The sequence below is a fragment of the Vulpes lagopus genome, chromosome 11 (assembly GCF_018345385.1).
Source record: "Vulpes lagopus strain Blue_001 chromosome 11, ASM1834538v1, whole genome shotgun sequence".
In the NCBI taxonomy this organism is placed as follows: Eukaryota; Metazoa; Chordata; class Mammalia; order Carnivora; family Canidae; genus Vulpes; species Vulpes lagopus.
Window position 1 is genome coordinate 29,236,230 of NC_054834.1, and position 10,863 is coordinate 29,247,092.

The 10,863-nt window shown below is 45.6% G+C and overlaps 1 protein-coding gene across 6 annotated transcripts in view; it reads left to right on the forward strand.

Annotated features, from left to right (window-relative positions):
• Positions 1-8,235, forward strand: part of DDR2 (discoidin domain receptor tyrosine kinase 2) — a 150,993-nt gene extending 142,758 nt beyond the window's left edge. For all 6 annotated transcript variants that reach the window (XM_041773660.1, XM_041773659.1, XM_041773658.1 and 3 more), the window contains one exon: positions 1,451-8,235. In XM_041773660.1, the coding sequence (XP_041629594.1) occupies positions 1,451-1,585 (135 nt within the window). In that variant the 3' untranslated portion in view covers positions 1,586-8,235. The remainder of the gene's footprint in view (positions 1-1,450) is intronic.
• Positions 8,236-10,863: the final 2,628 nt, after the last annotated feature.

Here is a 10,863-nt window from a genome sequence, read left to right on the forward strand (position 1 = left end):
ACAAGGATCCCAATTCCCCGTCAAGATACTCCAAGGTTTCTTTGGCTTACTCAGTTTGTAAAGTCCCCATGAGATGTAGAATTTAGGGCTTGCTGATGTGCCTAGAACCCTGACCACCCCACCCCACTCCACACACACACACACACACACACACACACCCCAGAGCATGGCAGCTCAAGCTAACAGCTGGGGATGGAGAGAAAATAACTCGATTTTCCCGATTGCTTAAGTGTATTGGAGCAAGTGAAAGATAGGGAACAACAAGAGATAGGACAATATGCAGGTTGAAAATAATAGGGAGAGGTCCTGGAATTTCATTTTATTTTGACACTCTGCACATATTTTGGGAGCAGGGGACTCAAATTATCTATCTTGGTAATAAAAATAATTGCTTTCTTACCATGACAGAGGGCAACTTTACTCCTGTGTGCAGAGATAAGTGAGTGGACCAAGGAAAAAATGGTTTTTCTCCCGGACTAATCCATCGTGACCCCAGGTTGACCTAGTTTCATTTTAATTTCTAACAATCTCCAGGATTTTATTTTTCTTATTTATTTTTGAATACTCAGCTTAAAAGGACTCACCATTTCGTCTTCACTAAATACTGGTTGTGAACCAAATATGTTTTCACCGGCCACCAAATGGTTGAATCGTGAAGTTAAGTAATTGAGTGAAGCCAAGGTCAAAATCAAATATTACCATTATATATGCTGAGTAAACGTCTCACCTATAGGCATAAGTTTAAATTGTTAACAAAAATTTATTGAATTGAGCACATTGATTACTAAACATAATTTATCAAAATTATACCTGGTTACATTTTACAACATTTAATTACTTTATATTTGATTGCTAAAATTTCAGTATTCACATCTTAAAAGTTTGACATTAGAGTGGAGGCACGGACATTTCTCAACACTATCAGCTGCGAGGTGGGCTCTGTGGTCTGCAGACTCCTCTCCGCGGAGAGGGGAGAGGTCTGGGGCATGGGGTCGTAGAGGATGACGGTAGGGGCAACGTGGATACTTTGCAGTGTCTGTGTCCGGCCAGGCTCCTGTTCAAGTGGAGGAGCTGAGACAACTCACCCGCTTGCCGCCCCTGCCATGATTGGCTCAGCCAAGATCAACCTCAACATGCGTGGGCCGTAAACAGAGGATCTAGTGTTCTAACCATTTGCTTTCAGTCTGAGACCTCTTTTTGCTTCAGGTTCATCTTTTGCATGATGATAGGGACCTCAGAGTGGTTCATCAGGAGATCCTGGTCCAGATGACTTGGCACGACAAGGGAAGGGGACAGGGGCCGAGATGAGCGTGGGAAGAACAGGCACCTCACCTGTTCCAGTTACCAAGTTCAAGCGGAGAGGGAGGCAAATAAAACCACGATGCGGCTACACTTCCTCTTTGCCCTTCTTCTGAACATTCTCGTTTTTTGTTCACTTTTGTTTTCCAAGATTTACCTCCCCCAGCCTGTCATTTGCCCTGACTCTGTGTACAAGCTGATGCTCAGCTGCTGGAGAAGAGACACCAAGCACCGTCCTTCGTTCCAGGAAATCCACCTTCTGCTCCTTCAACAAGGGGACGAGTGATGCTGTCACTGCCTGGCGACATTCCGATGGCCCAGGTCCTTCTCACGAGAACTACCACTCACCCACGCCTAAGCCACTCCATCTGGACGTTGAATGGGCCTGGGAGGCGGAGGCTTGTTCACTTCTCTCTCCGTGTCCCTGGCCGCTCTTCACTCCACTCCCACACTTCTCTACCCCCCCAACCCATATATACTCTTTTTTTTTTACATTAAAGAACTAAAAAAAGAAAAAAAAAAGCCTAGGGCAGATAAAATCTAGTAAAGAAATCTTACTTAATATACCAAAGTGTTGGATAGCAGGCTAGACAATTTAGATAATTTATAAAGGTTAAATATGCTATGTTTATAAATGTGCAGATGCTACAATACTTCTTCTATGTCACCTTTTAAAATGTATTTCCAGAAAGAAAAACTTGAAGAATACTCATGTCTTAGGAAACATGAGATGAGGCTTAGGGAAAACACTCAGTAAGTGTGGAGAATTGGATGGAATGGTTGGTATTCAGTAACTGATCATAGATTTCTTGGTTTCCTAATTTGGCCCTCTGGACACGTCCTACTCTCTGCGCTTGCCTGTCCTGTCAAAGCAGACGATACATGCTTGAAAAACCCCAACTTCTCGGAGTGGGTGTTTTGTTCATTTGTGGGGAGGGGTCAAGGGTAAGGTCTATACGGTCTACACACATAGGCAACACAGGGGATGCGCAGAGCAGAGGATGTCCGCTGCAAGGCTGTATGAAGGGGCGCTGTCACTTGCCAAAAAGGTACCTCGTGCATGGAAGGATTCTTGAACAGAGAACGGACATAGGAGAAGAGGTCTTTGGAGGACAGGTAACAGGTGTGCTATTCCCCTGTGATTTCTGCAGAGGGTCCTCTTGTTCAGATATTTTCAGGTGTGTGTGTGTGTGTGTGTTGGTGAGAGCCTGGTTTTGAATCAGTAAAGACTGGTGTTTTGAGGTCTGGATCACAGGCCCTTTGGTTTATCTTCTCTATGTCTTACAGCCCTCTTAGTGGATGCATCATCCCCTAGGGGACCCGTATCCGAAGGCTGTGTGCAATACACAGTAGATCTGTTCTGTGTATGTCCAAAATGTTGACCACTGGGGGCCAGTGAGGGAAAGGTATGAGCAGAGAGCTTTCCACTTTTCATTAGAGAAAGCCTGGCCAGCAGAAGACACAGGAGGCTGAATGGGCTACCTCCAGAGGGCGGGTGGTAGGCTGAAGAGTAGGCAAGAGAGGTGTAGGCTTTCAAACACGAGGTAAATGGTTGTAGGAGATGACATTTAAAGTCCTTCTATCCCTAGGAGCCCTTGATTTCAGAATAGGATGGGGAGAGCCCGAGAAGGAAGTCATTCACTGCTGCTGCTCCGTACAGATGCTCTGGCCTCAGGGATGGTGTGGGCAGCAGGAGAGAAATCGGGAAGGTCTGGGTGAGAATTCCTAGAAACATACACTGTCATTTAAGAGTCCCTTCGGAAGAGATTGTGAGCTTTATGCTTCCCAAGGGCTCAGATGTAGTGGAAGCAGGAAGGGGGGGCTTCTCAACTCCCACAGAGGAGAACAAGAAAAGGTTACAGAATAAACTTCCCGAGCTCAGAAGTAATAGTCTTAATGGTCTTGAGTCCTTGGGTCTGCTGCTGGAGCCCTTGCCTAGTCTCCCTTGTCATGGCCGTTCGGGGACTTGAGATTTCTCCCCTGTTCAGCCCTCAAGCATCGCTCCAGGTGACAGCGGAGGCAAATTTCCCCAATCCCCCAGATCATCGGGTGACCCTAGCAAATACCTTCCCCCACCGCTGTCCTTTGTCTCTGGGTTCCAGTCTCTCCCGGGACTAATTCTGTGGAGATGGTTGGTTTGGGGGTCAGGAGAGCATCGGTTTGGGAGCTTTGATCCTACTTCTGCCTCAAGCCCAGCATGTCACCTTGGACAAGTCCCTTTAGTCTTTCCGGACTTCGGTTTCCCTGTCTGTAAGATGAGGAAATTGGATTAGACGGACTTGAAGCCTCTCCCAGTCCTGATATGAGCAGGGGTGTCTGGACAACTGGATCGACAGGTGATGCGGATTCCCTTACTTGACTGTGTCTCCTGCTCTGAAGATCGTGCTCAGCAGAAGGAATAATGGGGGGAACTACTGCAATAGCGACAGCATCAGCTGCCACGTGGACAGTGCCTTAAAGTGTACCAGGCCTTTCTACAGACATGATCTCATTTGGTGTGTGCCAGGCCGGACAGGTTCTTATATCCGATACTCTGCTTTCAAGACCAGCGCTAATTAACCTCATGTATTGGAGAATTCTCTAGAGACACAGAATCAATTAAGTACAGACATAAATATATATAATTTATTATAAGGGATTGGCCCACGTGGTTGTGGAGCCTCCGAAGCTCAGCATGGGCCGCCTGAAGCTGCAGCCCCGGGGAAGCTGGGGGTGGTGTGCTTTTGAGAGACAGGCCGGGAGACTGGTGTCCTAGCTCGGCAGTCAGGGAGCAAGGATAGAGCCCCCCTTCCTCCATCTGGTTCATCCTTTCCCCATTCTCCCGTGAATTTGATGAGGTCCCCCCAGCACAGGAAAGGGGGAGGGCAAGGTGCTGCACTCAGTGCTCCGGTTCCCACACTCCGGTCACCTGGAAACACCGTCATAGATACACCCAGAAGTTGTGCTGCATCTGGGCACCTGACTTCAGTAGAATTAAAGGGCCGTGAAATCAAGCCAGCGGGCTGTTCTCCTGCACACCCATGCGTCCGGGAGGGTGACGTGCAGACCCTACCCACGGCTTCTCTGTGTGACAAGAAGTAACAGCATCATGTCCCCATCTTTGCCTCACCTCTCCACTTCTTTCTTTTTACCCTTCTGCCTCAATGCACTGCCTTCCATGATCCCATAAAAAAAAAAAAATAACCCAATCATCTTGAAAATGAACTTAATGTGTCTGGATTTTCATCGCCTCGAGTCACAGAGCAACAATGCTGCAAGTGGCTGGCAGGCCTGCTTTGGCAGGTACAGCTGCCCCGTCCTGGGAGGAGGAAGCTCATCTTCCAGCATAGACACAGGTCTAGCTTCTCACCTGGTCGCACCCACAGAGCCTCGCCCTACAGACCCAAGAGACCCAACATAGGACATGGAGAAGAAGGCCTAGTACGTAGAAGTTAAAAGCAGTTCAAACCCCGATGAGAAGAATCCTAGCTGGGCATCTTTAGAAAAGGACCTAGGAAGAGGGACAGGAAACCATGGGGCTTTGTTACGTTTGTAGGGAGTCATCCTCTGCATGACATAAGTGGAAAAGCTTATGTCCAGATCGTGGTGTCGGATCGCCAGATTTAAATTCATACTTTTGCTGGTTAATGTGCTGATAACTAGGTCCCCAGCTTGATGTGTGGTCCAGACACACACGTAGTCAGCAGAGATCTGGAGTGGAGCGAGGCACGGGGCGGGGGGCACGTGGCTTTCATGCTGTGGAAAGGTCACTTGCAAGTGCACGGGACAGTATCGCAGAGAGCATCGTAGGGAAGTGGAGTTGGAAATGAGGAGATGAGTGCGCAGGTGCCGGAGTGGGGAGGCCCTTGGGGAGGACAGAGAAGGCTCGGGGAGTACCTGGGAGGGACCCAGGGCGCCCTGGGCAGCGAGGTAGAAACGGGTAGCGCCGAAGCAGGAGAGCACATCTCTGGAGAGAGATCCGAGAGCGGGCAGGACAAGTAAGTGTCTCGAAGATAAAGGATGAATATGTATAAAGAAAGAGGTTCTGGATGACAGAGATTATAAAAGTATTAAGAAATGAAAAGTCAGGTGCAATGTATGGAAAGGAAGGGAGTTTTCAGAAAAGGCAAGTCCTTAGAGAAACAGGCAAGCAACCGTCGGGGGAAGGTCTTCTCATTTCAGCGGAGGCAGGGAAGGGGGGTGTGAGGGTGTCTGCGGATGCCGGGCCCCTGCGAGTGCTGGGGATACTGGTGCTGAGAGGGAACCAACTCCTCGCCTGAACTGCACTGTGTTTCCCAAGTGCCACTTTGGACGCAAGGACCTAGAAATAGGGTATTTATGGCATCTCATGGGTCTCTTCTCCCCCCTTCCCTTCCTTCCGCCAACCAAATCCATTTTAAATAATGCCTGTCATTGCTGTACCCAGAAGGGCCACCGGGAAACATTGAAACAAGGGCTGAAGTTAGACGAGACCAAGTTTTGTTTGAGATCTACACAACGAGGTATGTGGCACATTGGAGCCATGTGTTTTCCTAGTTCCATCCAGACTTCCCACAAGAAAGCCATGATGTGGGGCTGAGCCATGTGTTTTGAGTAAAGGGGAACAGAAGAAGGGGAGTGTCTGCAAGAGGGAGGGATGAGATGTTCCAAGGAAATATTCTAAAACAGAACAGCATCTGTTTTGTCCAAGATTGAAAAAAAAAAAAAAAAAAAAAAAAAAAGAAGAGACGTAGAGTTAGGGCTTTCGTTATTCCAACGTTTGGCTCTTAAGTCTTTGATCTGAACTGGCATTTATATACCTGCCATCTTGGTCTTTTCAGCAAGGCTCTGACCTCTGGCAGTACTTTGATAGGCCCCGGAATATTTCTGGAAGTTGCAGATCCTGCTTTATGCTGGGAGATCCTTCTGAATTGAAATTTAACATTTTTATAGAAACAGATGAATGTCTTTTCCACTCGGTAAATGTCTTGGAATGCTGAATCAAGACGGAAAGACACCAGAATGGTAAATGGTGATTGGATTTCTGGCATTTTGAGTTCTCTGGCACAATTAGCTGCCTTGCCTGGTGGCAGACAAGTGGTGGGTAATTATTTACTTGCTGTGTGTGTGTCTTTCTCTTTTAAAAACTTGTTATTTTGAAATACTTTAAGACTCACAAGAGGTCGGGAAAGTAGTAGAGCGGCCGTCCCCGAACGCCCATTGATAACATCTTACATAATCATGGTCTGTTTTCAGAATCAGAAAGTTGACATTTGAAATGCTATTAACTAAACAGAAGACCTCACTCAGATTTCACCACTTATTGTTTGTTTGTTTTAACATGCATTTATTTAGTTTCTGGATACTTCATCCCTTTCTGATTTGTAACCTGGTCTGGCTTGGATGCAGCAGGAAAAATACTATCTGGATATAATTCTACAAAATTCTAAAGAGAGTAAAACAAATCAATCTGTTCCCTTATCAATGAGCAAAATCCTGCCTAGACTGCTTCCACATTTTTCTGACTAGTTGGCTTTGGATTTGGAACCACAAGAGACAGTGAGATCTGCACGTAGCTTGCTGGCTAGAGAATCAGGTGTGGGGCATTCTAGATGGTTCCTGCTGTTCCTACAAGTGAGTAGGATCTGTAGTGGTGGCAGGCAGGGGGCTTGGGATTCAACCAGTATTTTGGTCAAGAGCTGGGTGGCACTTAGTTAATGGCACCAGCGCTGCCTTGTGGGAGGAGTAGAGTACAATGGCATTGGATGCCCCAGCATGTGATGAAACACAAAGTTTGGAATAGCAGAGACCTTCCATTTGCCTAAATATCCATTCTTAAACGGAATAACGGCTACACTGGACCAAACTAAATGTAAACACAGAAGCAACCTCAGGGGTGGGGGGTGTTGAAGGAGCTGTGGGTTTTGTGCAGGCATCTTCCACCTGCCCCCTTACTGGGTCACAAGGTGGTTACTGGGTTCACACTGCCTACCGCATGTCCTGTCAAGTTCCAGACACATAGCGAGCACTCAGGAGGTATCTGCTGAGTGTTGTTTCTTGAATGAATAAAAGTCAGAAGCCGAAACTTGTCATCCAGTCTAAGGGGGGTGAATTTAGGGAGAACTGCTTTGCTATAATGCCGGGGGCTTATTTTCAAACGAAGAAAGAGAGAAAAGTGCCCAGGCTCGTATTTGGTGAAGTACATTCTCCATTTGTATATTTTCTAAGGATGAAATAGATGTTTGGAGATATCTCATTCTTTGGGGGTATTTAGACAGCAGTGCAAGGCAGTTCTCTACAAGGCACCCCCCACCCCCAACAAGAGCAGGGAGGGACTCTGGTCCCAAACCCAACCTATTTGAAACAAACTTTTTGGTTTCTCCAGCAGACACCTGTCGAGAACCTCTAAGGGCGAAGGATCAGAGTCCCCAGCTAGGCTCTGCTTACCAACATGCACAAAAGCATACGAAGGAAGAATCTGCAAAGAGGCTCAAGGGAAAGCACAATGTGATAAGGCAATCACTTTGCATGAAAACCTGTTTTCTTGCAAAGAGGCTTAGAATTAGTTGGAATTGGGTAGGGTTCCTGCAAACACACCAAGAGTTTGTAACCTAGCCTGTTCATTTTATGTCCTTTACTACTCATGATATCCTGTTCTTCTCCCCGGTCGTCTGGCAACTTTTTCTGAGGACTGAGTTTCCGAACCAACAGGGCTTGCTCTTCCTCCGAGGAGGGAATATCTGGGCCTCAGTTTTGTGGGCTTGGGAGGATGACGTGTCTTGTCAAGGGGTAAAGAGCAAACCGATCAATCCCTGCTTAAAACTATCATAGTCATTCCCAAATAGAACACGTAAAAGTTCTCTGTATTAGAAAAAGGAACAAGATACCAATTGTATATTTTCTTTTCTTTATTTATTCTCTGTAAGTCTGTCAGATGATAAATTGTAAATAACAATGATTAAAGAAATATGCTACTGATGGATCCTTCTTTCTGTGTCAACAGCACCAGTTCTGGGCTTTCTTACCTTTACTCCTTACGGTCTTCCTGGAGAAGCGATGGGGTGGCGGGGGGAGGTAGGGGAAGCCAAGGGTGTGCCTGTTTGTTGGGGGATATCCAATAGAGGGTTGCTTACACAGGCCTCTCACATATTACTTGACTGTTTATTGGAGGAAAAGCATCTTGGTCTCTGGCACATCCAAACATACTAGAGATTGGGACTTTGTGTTGTCACATTAGTCCAGTTTTGGAGAATCCAGTCCAGAATTAACTGCAGATGCTTTATTGTTGTTGTTACAGAGTGGTCTTGTTTGATACATAGAGATCTCTTCTAAATCCAAATATAATCTGCCTCAAGACCACCCAGGCATACAAAAAATAACAAAAACTATGAACAACCAGAATACAGACTCCGTCTTCATAGGAGAAATTAAGATGAACCGTCACCCCCTACCCCCGCAAAAAAGAAAAGAAAAAAGAAAAGAAAAGAAAAGAAAAGAAAAGAAAAGAAAAGAAAAAAGAAAAACAACAACCATATTTCTCACTTGGTCCCTGAAAAATAAATTCATACTTTTAATTTTCTGAATAATTTTATATTATTTCAGCAATGGCCATGATAAGAAAATGAATAAAAGTTTTCAGAGAATACTCAGAGGACAATAATTCACAAATGCACACTCTGACCCCCTCAGAGTCAGGGCTAAAGGCCAGGGATTCAAGTATCTATGTGGTGGGAGTGGGGTTGGAGACAAAGGAGAGAAAAAGAAAACAGGAATAACAGAGGTGTTCAGAGAGGCACAGTTCTACTGTTAACACCTGCTTCAAGCTTTAGAGGAAGGTGCGAGTGAGATGTATTTGTACACGATATGGCATATATGTACTATGCATGTATCGGAGTGATTTGTTATCATTTAGTGCCAATTATACTTTTATGTTCACTTTGTATTTGAGAAAGAAGCATGCACACTTACCTTCTGGTCTTGAGTCACACTGAATAGCTGCTTATGTATAAGGCACATACTTACCTCTTCCTATCTGATGAAATGGGCGAAATCCCACTCTCGAAGTAGGTTTGGGCCAGGCTGAATGTGTTTGAAGAGGAGACGGATGAAAGCTACCCACAAGAAAAGCTATGTGGCCCTGCTGGCAGCTGTTCTTTTGCCCCTGTTTGTAATCCAGAGGCAAGTCAATTCTGGAGAGGTTTCTAGGGACCCAAAATAGATGTCAGTCGTGGGTGCTAAAGGTACCTTTACTCATCTTTGTCTACCTAAGGACTATGTCAGGCACCACCAAAAGAGCCAGAAATCAGTTTCAGCATTTACGGTAGAGGCAAATTTATTTTATAAGGTAGTAAATAGTCAAAGGTGGAAGCGCTACATTTACTATTTTTTTAAAGATTTATATATTTACTTATAAATAATAAGAGACAGAGAGAGAGAGGCAGAAACACAGGCAGAGAGAAGCAGGCTTCCTGCAGGAGCATGATGTAGGACTCGATCCCGGGACTCTGGGATCACACCCTGAGCTGAAGGCAGGCTCTCAACTGCTGAGCCACCCAGGTGTCCCTACAATTACTATTCTGTTCAAGGGGCCAAGGGTTGCCAGGGATAAATGGGATCTTTGTGTACCAATTTCTTCTTTTTCCAGGAAAACAGCCCAGGAACAGCATAAACTCAAGATGACTAGTTCGGGATGATGAAAGCCATACTTACCTATGAATACACTGTATATTGTAACAATTACTGACATATCCTACGTGTGATAAAATATTTTTAAAATACAAAGTCCAATGACATCTGTTGCAACAGATTTCTGTTCTCCTGGTCTCTCTAGCACCTCTAGTGGTTCATCCCATCTCGTGAAGGTTGAAGGACCTTGAAAGGTCCAACCTGAATTGAAAGAGGGAAGCAAAGCCCAAGGTTTCCTCGCTTGGATTGGATGGACATCATGCTAGTAGGAGACTGCCGTTCTTGCTTTGGGCTCCCTGTAGTGGGTCCTACACTGGTTGTCATCCCAAGATCGTGGTGATGCTGACTCTCCAAGAGCCCAGGCCCTCCTCTGTCTTTATAGGAATGAGTTTTTCATAGAATAGCCCCACAATCTTATTCCTTTTATGTGTCACTTCTGAGCCCTAGAACATTTTAAAAGGAGCCTTTGGGTCTAGACTGTAAAGATTGGGGTTAATTTTATTCTAGAACTCCCAGAAAATATTGTTAAAGCGTGGTCTCTTTAGAATGGTGGAAAGTGGCATAAAGGTAGGAGCTGAGTTCCACCCAGATGACAATAAAGACATTTTAATGCTTTGGGAATCTAATATTCAAGTAACTGGATTTATTTTTTGAATACGATTTTATGGTATAAGATCACTACAGTAGTCAATATTGTTACTGGACAGAGAACCAGTTCTGAACTCAGGTTCGGCTGCTTACCTGTGGAAATCAACACTCGAGAGACACGTGACAGTGAGAAAGCACAGTTTGCTTTATTCAGGAAGCCGGCAACCTGGAATGATGGTGGCCTAGATTCTCCAAAGACCATTTTCCCATCCAGGCAAAGGTAGAGGATTTTAAAGGGGAAGGCATGGGAGGAGAGAGGGGGTGGGCTGTACA